Raw genomic sequence first — 14,023 nt, 5'->3', positions numbered from 1 at the left:
GCGCAAGGAAGGCCCGGTCTTCTGAACACTTCGGCGACTCCACCTGAAAGCCTTCCTCAGGCATTGAAACGCTGTAGGCTAACTCTAGGTCTTGGAAACGCGTAGCCGTTCACTTTTATCTAATGCCTTCCCTTTGTGCTAGTTACCCACAAAAAGTCAAGTTATACTACTGTTTCTTTTCTATTGACCGCTTCTTGACTGTTGCCACTAGAGAACCGCTCAAGTGAAAGGGTGTGTGGCTGCAGTGCGTGTCCCCTGCGCATGGGACAAAGAATGAGTAAACAGGACATTTTTTTGAGGTCTCATATTTTATCTTGAAAAATATGACTTACTGCATTTGACTTCATGATATATCCATTTATTTTAATGTAAAAGTGATATTCTCTCATCCATCCAGAAAGAAAACAATCTTTGAACAAACCTGCCTCAAGGGGCGCCTGCCTTGAGCTCACATTAGGATCCCAGGGCCCTAGGATGGAGTACAGCCTGGGGTTCCCCGCTCAGTGGGGAGTCTGCTGCTTGTGCCTGCCCGCTCCCCTTGCTTGTGCATGCTTGCATGTGGTCTCTCTCTGAGAAATAAATAATTTTTAAAAATCTTTTCTGTGTTCTTTTGTCTCTGGAAAGCCTCTGGGGGCTCTGCCTCTTTACCTCCAGGGAAATCTCAACTACTGTTTGATAAGAATTAGTACTCATTCAGTACATTTTTTTGAAATTAATTTTAGCACTGTAACAGTGTAATTAATTATATTCAGCATCCATTACCAGATTGTCACACTTTGACCTGCTTGTCACATTTTAAAGACTACTATGGCTAGAAAAAGTCTTTTGCTCCAACTAGGAATCTTTTAGAATACAGCTGATTGTAGAATGAAAGTCATAGTGTAAAAAGCATAAACATAACTCAACGTGCAGGACTTTTTCTTTTTTTAACTGTTAGAAATTACTGGAACCAGGTACAGAGCTCGGAAGACCTTAAAGAGCATTTATCCAGGTGATCCCCACCTAAGGGTGTTTATGGATAAGTTTTGGAGGCTTTGAATCCCCTGAAATTATATGCAAATTTGTGTATGCATCTTTTTGGAGGAGAGCACTGATAAAAGTTTATTACATTTTCAGAAGGATTAATCCCTCTACAGTTAAAATGCACTTACCCAGTATGAGGTTATAAATGTGAAATTGGTCTAGAAAAGTAACTTCAGAACCACACAGCTAAGTAACAGGCCTAGTGCTGCTGCTTCATATATATTTTTTTAAAGATTTAATTATTTGACAGAGGCACAGTGAGAGAGGGAACGCAAGCGGCGGGGGAGGGGGGTGCGAGGGAGAAGCAGGTTTCCTGTGGAACAGGGAGCCGGATACAGGTCTTGATTATGACCTAAACCAAAGGCAGCCACTTAATGACTGAAGCACCCAGGTGTCCCTGCTTTTCACATTTCCTTGGGCTCAAACTTTCTCTTTAACAAAGAAGAAAAAAGCAGTTTTTCACTGTCTAAAGAAACAATACAGAATTACATACTTGTTCGACTGGATTCAAACTGAGCATACTTCCTGCAAATGTCCTGTTCTCTTTCCAAACGCAGGATGCAAAAAGCCATTTAATCTCATTCTTGGGAAAACTACAGTTGCCAAGAAACAACCAACTGTTAAGAGTTCATTAACTCTAAAGCACAACAGGATTTTTTTGTTGTTGTTTTGCTTTTAAATTATTGATTGAAAAGCTTTCTACACTTGAGCCATGCATTGATTTATTCATTCATTCAACAAATATTTATTGAGAGGCTGGCTTTATTTGGTTGGCTAAAAGAAAAACAGCCAGTTTGTTTTGGGGGAGGGTGCGGGCAGCGGTTGGTAAGGCGGATATACTGGGATAAAAGCTGGGTATAGCAGGGGAAAATCAGCCTTGTTAGAAAGATGAGAGTCTAATATTCCTGTTCAATTACCCTCCTTTCTCCCTGTGGCAGGCAGCAAGTGTCAACGTGTAGGACGACAGAGGTGCTTGTGCATCTCACCGGAGGATTTTGGTCTCCTTTGCACATATAGCTAAGGGAAGCTGAGTGTGGGTTACCTCCCCTGGACACTGGCCAATGGTCTGCCCTGGGATAAATTTGCTTCACCTGCTTCATGGGACTAATGCATGTGAAATATGAGAAGTCGTCATTTGGGGCTTTTAAGAGAAGAAAACAATATTTATGAATCCTTCCTTGTCACTGTCATCAACAAAGCCCCTGAATGTTCCATCTTCTCTGGAACTCCGCTCAGGGTCCTCGGTACCCAGCTCCCGTCATCACGCTGAGTGATTTCAACATGCAACACTGACCTCCCTTCCTCAGCCTCCTTACCACCTTCTTACCAATGTCTAGCTTGTCCTTTCCTTTCTAACTACAGCTTCATCTCTCACCCATTCAGAGCAAAAATTCCGATTTTCCTTTTATGAAATACAGCTCTAAAAGAAGAGAAGGAACACGGGCACCTGGGTGGCTCAGTCGATTAAAGCCTCTGCCTTCGGCTCAGGTCATGATCTCAGGGTCCTAGGATTGGGTCCCGCATAGGACTCTCTGCTCAGTGGGGATCGTGCTTCCCCCTCTCTCTCTGCCTGCCTCTCTGCCTACTTGTGATCTCTGTCTGTCAAATAAATAAATAAAATCTTAAAAAAAAAAGGAACAAAAAACTCATTTAAGTTTTACTAAAGATTCCTTAACTGGTATGTTTGATTTGATGGCCAAGCTGCTGTAGGAGTTAGGAACTGTGTTTAACTATCATACAGCAACCTAAAGCAGCTATGACTTCAACAAGACTTGATCTCTTGAGTAAGAGAAATCTGAGGTAGTGCTGGCACCAAGAGCCCACAGTCATCAGGGACCCAGACCTGTTTTCTCTTTCAGAGCCTATATTCTTTTTTTTTTAAGATTTTATTTATTTATTTGACAGAGAGAGATCACAAGTAGGCAGAGAGGCAGGCAGAGAGAGAGGAGGAAGCAGGCTCCCTGCGGAGCAGAGAGCCAAATGCGGGGCTCGATCCCAGGACCCTGAGATCATGACCTGAGCCGAAGGCAGCGGCTTAATCCACTGAGCCACCCAGGCGCCCCTCAGATCCTATATTCTTGTGCATGACTTCCTACATGTTGTCACCTCATAGGCCAAAATACTTGCAGAGTTTGGGTTCCAGCCATCGTGTGTATGCTCTCAGCACTCTGCCTGGGGAAAGGGCCAAGAACAAGAGGTCTCCTTCCAGCTAGACAAACCCCCACACAGCTTTCCTCAATCCCCTTATCATCATTCTATTTACATCTTACTAGCTAGACTTTGGCCAGTCAGCGCATGGGCAGTTACCTGTGCAGGGAGAGCTAGGAAATGTCTCTAGTGAAGCCTATCTCTGCATCCAAATAAAGTCAGGGTTCTGTTATTACGGAAGAAAATCTTGAATAGTGGCTGGCCTAACAATGTGGCCCCCAGCTGTCATCAATACCATTTCCCAGGAAACATGGGGAGATCTAGAGACACACCCCGGCTTTGTGTAAGGAGGGGTTCAGAAAATAACGGGTGAATGAATGATTTGAATTCACGATGATGATTTTTTACATTCCGGGTAAATATAGGCTACATCAAGCACTTATTAATAAGCTGCAGGGAAATGGCCAGACCCGAAGTGCCTCTACGTCTGCTCAAAAGTTACCTTCTTAACATTTTGATGCTTCGTGTAGGCTTGCTACTTAGAAAAGCAGAATCTGACTGAGGTCTAATCCAAATCTACTAAATTGGGATCTACGTTGTAAACAACATGCCGAAGTAACTCCAACAGCACACTGAAATTTGGGAAGCCATACTTTACCGTGTTTTTTATTTATTTTTTCTTTACTGTGTTTTTAAAAATAATTCTGAACCACAGAAATATTCTTTAAAATGTTTTTCTTGTACCGGCTTTAAGGAGGTGGGTATGACATGTGTGTGTGTGTGTGTGTGTGTGTGTGTGTGTGTGTGTGTGTGTTTTCCTTCTACACATTCTTTCCACCAGCTGGTCAGCATAATGATTTCAACCTGTATGGGCTATAAAAAAAAAAGTCCACTAATTGCTGGTTCGAATAGTTAGCAGATAGTGGAGCCGAGGAAGGAAACATTAATTTGCGGTTTTTGTCTTAAGGTTTTAGTTATTACAAATGACTAGTTATTGTAGGGAGTGGGATGGAAACTTCAGTTGGTCCCTCAAACACTCCCTCCTCTCTGTCCCCGCTGCCTTCTGGCTGCCTTCCCTGGGGCCAGCAGTTGGGAGAGGGGGTAGCAGGATGAAAGCCAGCTCCTTACTTTGCAGAAGTCCCTCCCAGGTGACCCCTATGGACGCCTGCCCCAGCCACACCTTAACCCCATCGCAATGAAAGTCAAGCCATTCATTGCCTAGCAGGAATTGTCACTAAGTGTGATTACTGTTCTCAGGCATCTGTGAGAGGTATTTGCAGGCAGGAGAGAGGTTAGTCCCCTGGCCTGGAATTACTGACGCAGGAATAAAAACCGTGGAGAACCTGGTCTCATTTTGTCAAGTTTCTGGATAAATGGCGGGACAGGAGAGTTTTGCAGGTTTTGGCGTAGCTCAACAAAATCATTATTACTGGTACTGGCAAAGGTAAGCTGTTTTGTCTCTACTCTGAATAATGAAAATGAAGGCCATCCGTGCTCGATTTCTTACATGATGTTTGGCAATTTACAAACTATCGCTTTGGAAATAGGCGTTCCTAAGCAGTTAATGCAGAAATCGTCCTTACTCTTACCCCTTCGCCCCTGGGAAAGAAGAAAGAGACCTGGGGTTCTGAAGAGCCTGCCTTGGTTGGTGATGTGGTTCCTGTTGTCTCTCCTCCACTATTAGGGGGAAGCCAGTGCTCCAGCCCTGCCAGGCTTACCACTCTGGGAACTGGTTTGAGCAACAGCACAGCGGTTACTCCCTTTCTGTCTATAGCTGTGGCTGTGCAGCGCAAGGAAATGGACTTGACCTTTCTGTGCCGGAGACCTCTGCACCCCCAGCTGGAACTTTGGTCACGCCTAAGGTATCCCTCCCTGAACTGGTTCCTAGATCATCCACGTGCCCAAACTAGAAGCATCTTTTTCCTAACTTCACGCCCCCAGATGCTCTCATTCTAATTCCCACAGCCATGGCTTTAGCTCCCCATTTTAATACCCGAGAGTAAAAGCTGATGACTAGAGAAATTTGGCAATTTAAGTCATGACTATCTTCCCAAAGCAAAAACCCTAGGCTGGTGATGTGTATGCCCAAATTCTTACTACTAAATTTTAGATTCTCATTCAATTTTACTCAAAACAGGAGTGGAGGTAGATTTGTTTTGCAATAGCAGAAAACATTAACATGCTTTTCAAAGATACTCTGATATTTTGGTTCCTAAAGTAAGCAATTTCTAAAATCGCACAGGGGTACTAGAGTAAGGAAGGGGAAACTGCCCCCAGCCTTCTTCCCATCCTTTCCCTCTTCCCCATCTCCTGCCCACTTAGAAGAAAGTCTCGTTCAAGTGCATCTGTGTTCTCTACACTTTTCTCTTCTCTTCTTCTTAAATCAGCATGATTGGGCTTTATTTTTGTTTGGGAAGGTGGGGGAGACTTGAACAAGAACAGACTGAGTAGTACATAATGGTTTACTCTTTGCTTGCTTCTGCTTATAGGTTGCCTTAGGAGGGATCCCCTCCCCCCGCCAAAGATTGACTTTTTAATAAAGAGCTTTCTTTAAAAGTTGCCCATTTGGATGTGCTATGATATTAGCTCATCCCTTATTGACTAACACTTTGAATGTTCTCAGTGTTTTAACAAACTTCCACCTATCTCCGAGTATTTGAATGTTTTTTGGCTAAGACTAAATTTCTAGAGGGGTGCCTGGGCGGATCAGTTGGTTAAGTGTCCCAACTCTTGATTTTGGCTCAGGTCATGATCTCAGGGTTGTGAGACCAAGCCCCCCATTGGGCTCCAGGCTTAGTGAGGAGTCTGCTTGAGGTTCTCTCTCCCTCTCCCCTCCCCCTACTTGTACACTTACGCATGTGCGCTCTCTCTCTCACACACACACACACCACACACACACACACACACACACACTCTCTCTCTTTCCCTCTCCCCAATAGATCTTTTAAAAATTCTGGAAGTGGAAGGTCTGGATCAAAGATAGAACATTTAGAATTTCAGACAGCAAATTACACATCAAAAAGCTTTCCTAAGTTTACACTTTTCATGGCTGCTGTGGGAATGCTTGCCTCTCTATGTCTCTGTGTGTGATTAATCACTGTGACAGGTGAGGAAGCCGTTTGCCTATTATTGAAAGCAAAGACCTTTTAAACTGTTTCTTGGTATCTGTGTTGGGTGACCTCCTCGATGTCCTTTATCCATCTCTTTTTTTCTGTTGGTGGTGCCCCTTTCTTCTGACTGTGTGGATACTTACATATTATGGAAATTAGCATGTAGCTGTCGAAGTGTTAACTTTGTCTCCAATCTGTTTGGTAATGTCCTCCTTGTGGGATGGCCTGTGCCTTAAACCCAGAGTTAAATTTAATAGTTAAGCCCTCAGTTTTTAACACTTGCATTTGTTTGTGGTTTGTTTTCTTCCAAACTTTTCATTTTCAGTTTTTCAAGTCTGTTTTAGGTGTGCCTTCTTCTACAGAAAATACCTTGTTAGATTTCTTGGCTTTTTTTCTTTTTAAACCCAAATCAGGTTTTATCCTTTTAGCAGATGTTTGATATTGCATCACTTACAAAACAGAACAACAACAACAAAAAAAACTTTTGCTACATTGCCTGAGGTTTAGCACATTTTTTTTTCCACCCCTTCAGTTCTTTTGACCTTTTGGGAAATGGTCTATGTGTCTTCTGGTGGTTAACTTTATCTTAAATAGAAAAGTATAGGTTTGAGTATATCAGCAACTTCGGAAACAAAAGTATTTCCTGATTTCTGTGAACTCTGAGAAAATGAAGAAATTTACACCAGACAGAGAAATAAAAGACAATGAGACCCGGCAACAACAACAATGAAAGAACAAAGAAACATAAGTAACATTTTTAAAAGAAATTAACTCCTCTTTTTCTCTTCTTGTCCACCCCCGCCCCCCACTTTCTTCTCTCCATTTTTGTTGACACCTCCTGGGATTTTCAGCCTACTCTCCATGCAAATTACTACTATAACATGCAATTTCAAGAATTATAAATATATTCTCTTTGGTGGCTGTGGTGAGCACCCTTGTGCCGCCTGCCTGCTTTCCTGGCGGGGTTTTGGTTAGGAGCAGATCAAGATTCCAGATGGTAAGGCTGTGTGCCATGGGCCTCTTTCGATCACATGCCCTTGCTTTAGTCTTGCCTAAGGAAGCGTGACATCTGCTAGATGTCACAGTTTATTGCCTGTTTCCCCTACTATATAGCACACCTGTGTTCTTAGCTCTTCTTTCTCCAAGAACTCAGCCTCCCAAGAGCCCCCTGCCTTTTGACAGTGTGCCTTAAGATAGGAGGAAGTGGATATCTTCAATATGATTCTCAGGTCTTTGGGCTCCTCAGTGCATCTGTCCCAAACACCGGGCACTGCCCAGGTGCCCCTCACACAGAGAGAAACTCTGTCTCCAGAGAGCATCTGTTCCCCCCACCCTGGTAGCGTAGGATCCACATTTACCAGAACACCTACTGAAAAAGAGGAAATGTGAAGTTATTTGGAAATATTGTATCATAAGAAAGGCTTCATTCAAGCACAGATTCTGGCTGTTTTTGCCCTTTCTAAATAGGAAAAATATGCCAATGGTGAGATGAAACTTACGGTAACCGTATAATTTATTTTCCAAACCGGGATCTATTTCTGAAGGGAAGGGAGGCATACTTTCGGATAGATTGAAAAGAAGAGCTAGGGGGTCTTTGGCTTTCGATATAATCTCATTTTTTTTTTTAGCAAGGGAGGCTTAATTGAGTTCTTTGGTGCCCGGAGCTACCAGGGCTCTTACTGGGTGGGCTGGTTCCTTGGAACAGCTGTATATCCTTAACAAAGACAGTTCTCAACAGGTGCCTGTGGAGAGGAATCATAAAAACTTAACTGTCCCAGGAGGGCCAATAGGATCTGGGTTAACCAACCAAGATTCATCTGGGGAGTGCTTCTGGAATTTACTTCTCTGATTGACTGGTTTGCTTTTCTATGGTCTCTTTATCTGCTTAAGCATGGACCGTCCTGGTCCTTTGAGCTGTGGGCTTGGGGTGTGATTAGAAGGCTACAAGGAGAATATGCTCATGAAGATTTTGCAGATTGTCTTCTGGAAGGAAGGGCAGAGCCCCCAGGAGAGAGTTGGGCATTTAGTTCAGGGACTGTGGAGTCTGGATGCCTGGGTCCCTGGTGTCCAGTTCATGTGAGGCCCTGGAAGACCAGTTGGTTCCCAGAAGCTTCAGAGAGCCCTGATGTCTTTGTCAGGCATGCTCCTCCTTGATGATTTTTTTCTTCCTTTGACTTCATTCACCTATTTCATAAGTATAGTCCTTCATAATTTTTTTGAAGATTTTATTTATTTATTTGACAGAGAGAGAGACAGCAAGAGCAGGAACACAAGCAGGGGGATTGGGAGAGGGAAAGCAGGCTTCCCGCTGAGCAGGGAGCCCGATGCAGGGCTCGATCCCAGGACCCTGGGATCATGACCTAGCCAAAGGCAGATGCTTAATGACCGAGCCACCCAGGCGCCCCTAGTCCTTCATAATTTTGACAGCTAATGTTTTCTTTAAATCATGTGTTGATAGTAAACCTTTAAGAAAAAATGATTTTTTCCCTCAACATCCTGATTTCCTTGTAGGAAAGCACAGCACCGGCAGAGAAGCAAGATGAAGAGCCACTGGAAGGTAACAGAAACCCTGTGTGCCATGGCCGAAAAGAAAGCTAACCCATTTCCAGGTTACTCATTACTCAGCTGGCTAGGAGCTGAGAGATTCTACTGGAAAATTCCCACCTACGTCCCGTAAGCTATTTTCTTCAGCAGTTTGTCTGGTCTTGGGAAACTGCTTCTGTGGGAAGCTTGAGTAAAGCCACCTGTTTGGGTCTTTCTGAAGAACTAGGAAATGGGGACATTTCCAAATGGTAAGATAATAAGCTGTTTTTAAGACCTGTTTCCTCCATAAATGTAAACTTTGGGATTAATTCTGCTTTATTTTTAAAAAGATTTTATTTATTTACTTATTTATTTGAAACACACACACACACACACACACACACACACACACACACACACGGCCAACACACAAGCAAGGGGAGCGGCAGAGGGAGAGGGAGAAGCAGTCTCCACACTGAACAGGGAGTCTGATGTGGGACTTGATCCTAGAACCCTGAGCTGAAGGCAGAGGCTTAACTGACTGGGCCACCCAGGTACCCCCTTAATTCTGCTTTAATTTTGATTGCTAAGGGGAGAAGTATGAGGTGCTCACTGTGGTCTGGCTTCCTAGCTTCCCTCAGGGTTATTGGTTCCTGGAGGACGTCACAGGCCCTGTCTGTGGTGTCAGGAAGTTCCCCTTGTAGTTCTTGATCTGTATGAACACAAAGTGCATCTGCCCAGAGCAGGACCAGTTTCTGACCATGCCTTCTTTGAGGAAGGGAAGAAAATGTCTGGCTTATTATACTTAAGTTGTAGGAAAGAGAAGTGCAAAAGACAGGCAGAGATAAGACCTTTGTCTATTTCTTATCCCTTCTTCCACCCCCAGGACACCCCTACCAGACCAAACCCACCCACAGCCTTGTGACTTTGTAGTCACAGGTTAGCAGTGTTCAATGTTCAAATGAAATGCAACTGTTGTTCTGATCTTTAAATGCGATGGGGCAGTTCTAGTTTTATTGAGATATGTTTGATTGACACGCGAGCGTAAGTCAAATCTCCCTGCTTGCATCAGTCCCGCAGACAGTGTAAAGATTAAAGGAAAACCTACAAAGAGTGTGCTTTCTGGGTGCAGACTTCCAGGGTTTTCACACCTGAATTCCAGAAATTCCACAAATTTCACTTATGAGTGCTGTAATTTCAGACAAACTCATCTCCAGGGCATCAGCATCCCCATCTGTAAAATGGGATGTTAAAATCGACCTCCTAGAAAGTATGAGGACAATAGCTCTGAAGTGCTTTGAAGTGTTTTAACAGCATCTGGCAGGGAATAGTGCCTTCACCAGTTAGTGTAAGCTGTTTGGAGAGCTGGAGCAGCTCTGTCCAGGGGAAATGACTTAATATACCAATCCACCCATGTAGACAGTTTTAAATCTTCCAATTTAAATTAAAAAAACAAAAGCTATAAAGAGACAGACAGACAGATGAAATTAATTTCAATACTTATAACCTAACACACCCCAAATATTTCATTAAACATGTAATGAATATAAAAATGAATGAGATTTTTAAAAAAAATCTTAATACCAAGTTTTCAAAATGCAGTGTATATTACATCACATCTCCGTGAGGACTAGTCTCTTTTCAAGTGCTCAGTAACCACAGGTGATGAGTGTCTGCTGTGGTGGACAACTTGGTCTCGAGGGCCCACGAGTTTAGGGAAGCTGTAATGAGCTTGTCTTTTGTTGGTTTCTTTACCACTAGGGCCAACGTCACTGGAAGGGCCTAGATCACTAGTCTGGGGTTCATAGCTGACCACACTGCATCTGTTTTCTAGGCCACACAGACCGCATAGTCACGAATGGCTCCAGTGAAGAAAGTGGGAAATGGCTCATGAAACATACACGATGCCTTAGAGTTACTTGATGATATTGGTTCTAAAATAAGTATAGAAGGACATTAGTCAGCTGGGGCTGCTCTCACAAAATGCCACAGACTGGGTGGCTTGAATAACAGAGTTTTTTCTCATAGTTCTGGATACTGAGAAGTCCGAGATTAAGGTGTCAGCTGATTCAGTGCCTGCTGAGAGCTCTCTTCCTGGCTTGCAGATGGCCACCTTACTGTATCTTCACCAGGCGCGGGAGAGAGAGTGCCCCAGCACTGCTGTCCTTTTCTGTAAGGGCACTAATCCCATCAGACTAGGGCCCCACCTTCAGAGCTCAACCAACCCTAATTATCGCGCAAAGGCCCCATCTCCAAACACCATCACGTTGGAAGTGTTTCAACATATGAATGTGAGGGGGACACAAACATTTAGCGCACAGCACATATAAATACAAATGGGTATCATGATCCCATGTGAGTATTTGGAAGTAGAAGAATGACGGTCCTGAATGAGCTAAGGCTTGCAAAAATTAGGAACACGAGAGGGCTTCTTTGGTTATGTTCAGTACAAGGAGAGAAAACAAGGGGTGGCATTAAAAACCTTGGAAACCCGGCAACTTGGGAGGAAGATCTAGGTCTGATGCTTTCACGATAACTTAACACCACCTGATCACAGAATTCCACGTTTTATTGTTTTATTTTTATTTATTTTTTTAAGACTTTATTTATTTGACAGACAGAGATCACAAGCAGGCAGAGAGGCAGGCAGAGAGAGGAGGAAGCAGGCTTCCTGCTGTGCGGAGAGCCCGATGCGGGGCTCGATCCCAGAACCCCGAGATCATGACCTGAACTGAAGGCAGAGACCCAACCCACTGAGCCACCCAGGAGCCCCGAGTTCCAGGTTTTAAAGAAGGAAGGCCAGGCCTCCCTCTGTTTCTGAATTAGTTGCTTTATCTAGTTTGCATCACTCACATCAGTCTGTTAGTTAAGCAAATAAAGCAGCATGTTTATTGTTTCAAAGCCCCATCTTACGGTTTTGGTCTGGGATCCCTGGCTGTGTGTCCCCCCGGGTGCTCATGCTAGAAACTCCGGTCTCATCCTTGACCCTCCTTTTCTTTTTGGCCCCAATGTGAGTCCATCTCCGAATCCTGTCCACTCCTTTTCCAAACCTCGCTCGATTCCCTCCCTCCCCTCCATCTCTTCCACCACACAGATCCCCTTTGAGTCTGGTAGTGATGATTTTCCAGCTTTAATTTCTACTTTCAAATCTTATTGAAAGAAAGCATGCAATTTAAATATTCTAACATGAAATGTCTGCAATATTTTCCTGCTCATTTTTTGGGAAACTCTGATTTTTAAGCCATTGCCTATATGTGTTCTATAAAACTTTTGTATTGCCTTCGCAGATCCAAACCTTCATGTGAATATTGAGGAATTAAACAAGGAGTTTATGGTGAAAAGTGAGGAGCTCTACGACTCTCTCATGAGTTGCCACTGGCAGCCTTTGGATACAGTTCACTCTGAAATCCCACATGAGCCCCCGGAGAAGCATGGTGGTCACTAAGCTTACCCCACGATCCTACTGATCGCCTGCTGTTTTGTTTGAGTTTTTGCAAAAAAAAAAAAAAAAAAAAAAATTCTTCCAGGAAGGTACTGGATGCTATATGTCAATGCAGATTTCTAGAACTTGCATGTGAATGACATAATAAAATGTGATGTAAATCAACTTTACCAGCACATCCATTTCTGGAAGCGTGTTATATGAAGTAAGTGCCAAAAGACACCCTATCGTGGTAGATCAAGCTGAACTATAAGACATTTAAAAATAGGTCTAATAGGAAAATGGGCCTGACCTGAACTGGTTGGTGCATGAATGGATAAACATATAAATATATAAAGAGTATGGTACCACATCATCTGGCTTGGTGGGAATTAATAGCAGAAGTTAGCAAGTGAACGATGATGCTTTAAAGTTTGGGGCAGTTTTGTAATTGAAACTCAGTTTGGTGGGGCAATATATATCCTGCCCCATGCAGAAATTGAGAATATTTGATTAAGAATGTCTAGATTTAGAATAAGAGAAGAACTAAGTGAAAGATAGAACGAAAGCATCAGCATAAATATATACGTTGGCAAGACTCCTGCCCTGTTGCTGGAATAGCCCGCGTTGCCTCTGATCTCTTACTGCTTCTTATTAGTCCTACGAAAGGGTAAACATCAGCTTAAGCATGAGAATGTCTTTACATTGTCTATACCAGATGGGACAAGGGTAACATGGAAGTAGCAAATGCTGGGTTGTGGAGCACAGAAAGCAAGAATGACCAGCTATCTCTATTGGAGATCAACGATCTTCAGAATTTTCAGGTTAGTAATGATAGGGTCAAAGTCAATTGCAAGCAGAGGACTCCTGTCCTGATAGTAACCAGATTGTGGCAAACGCAGTATGAAAAGCAATGATTGCTGCCAACTGGAATGAGTGATAACTGCAAAAGGGGTAGGAGCTCTCAATTCTAAACAGGAGAAAAATGGACAAAAACACAGATGTTTACTCTGTCAACATTGTATATAAATATTAGGGGCTGGTGTAGTTGGATGCCTCTAGGAAAGTTCTGGGTAACAGTGGTCATTGGTCACTGGTTAATGTGTGCCCCATGAAGGCCTCAGACCTATTCAAATCCTTCTGTTGAGAATTAACAGTGACCTAATTGGCTGTGATAACCCTCATTGGGACCCTATGTTGGGTCCTAGATAATCAACATTGACTTTGCAGTTCTGCTTGTGGTTCTTGTGTCCATGCAGATGAGTACCTAAGAGCAAGGATGGGCAGTATTTCTGTGCTGCAAGCAGCGAGCTAAGAAAACCAAAGATGGAACCTTGTAGTCACCTAGTAATGACCACTGCTTGGAAAAATGCTTTAATTTCTGGCATAGCTATGTTTTGCCAAAGAACAAGAAAACCATTGTGCCAACGGGATGGCTCTCCAGTGTCTGATGAGGCAACTTTAGAGTTGTGTGGACCTATGGACCCTTGTTTCTGATCGAGCAGCCTTCTTGGAGGCTGGGAGGATGAGACTCTTCCTTGTGATGGAAGAGGGGGGAAATGCAGCGAGCTGACCGTGTGGGCCCGTGGTGGTCTCCATTGATTGTTCTAGGGTGTTTTAAGACCTCATGGTGAGCTTCAGTTTTCCCTGAGTGAACTCCATTGGGGTTTCATGGTCTGCATGCCAACAGGTATCCTAGAGTCACTGAGATGTGACCTGTCAAGAGGGAGAGGGAACAAGGCTGGCATCATTGCTTCCTTTATCCACTGTACCTATGGTAAGCAGGCCCCTGCCTCAA

At 43.5% G+C, this 14,023-nt stretch overlaps 1 protein-coding gene across 1 annotated transcript; it reads left to right on the top strand.

Annotated features, from left to right (window-relative positions):
• Nucleotides 1–4,544: 4,544 nt before the first annotated feature.
• Nucleotides 4,545–12,300, top strand: C5H6orf52 (chromosome 5 C6orf52 homolog). The gene is made up of 4 exons (XM_046004180.1): nucleotides 4,545–4,614; nucleotides 4,837–5,033; nucleotides 8,793–8,838; nucleotides 12,092–12,300. Exons 1-4 carry the CDS (start codon nucleotides 4,545–4,547, stop codon nucleotides 12,247–12,249), a joined length of 471 nt encoding a protein of 156 aa, XP_045860136.1. The 3' UTR covers nucleotides 12,250–12,300.
• The last annotated feature ends 1,723 nt before the right edge of the window (nucleotides 12,301–14,023 follow it).

Source organism: Meles meles, chromosome 5 (assembly GCF_922984935.1).
Source record: "Meles meles chromosome 5, mMelMel3.1 paternal haplotype, whole genome shotgun sequence".
Lineage (NCBI taxonomy): Eukaryota > Metazoa > Chordata > Mammalia > Carnivora > Mustelidae > Meles > Meles meles.
Note: the sequence above shows the minus strand (reverse complement) of the source record. Positions and strands in the feature narration are given on the sequence as shown.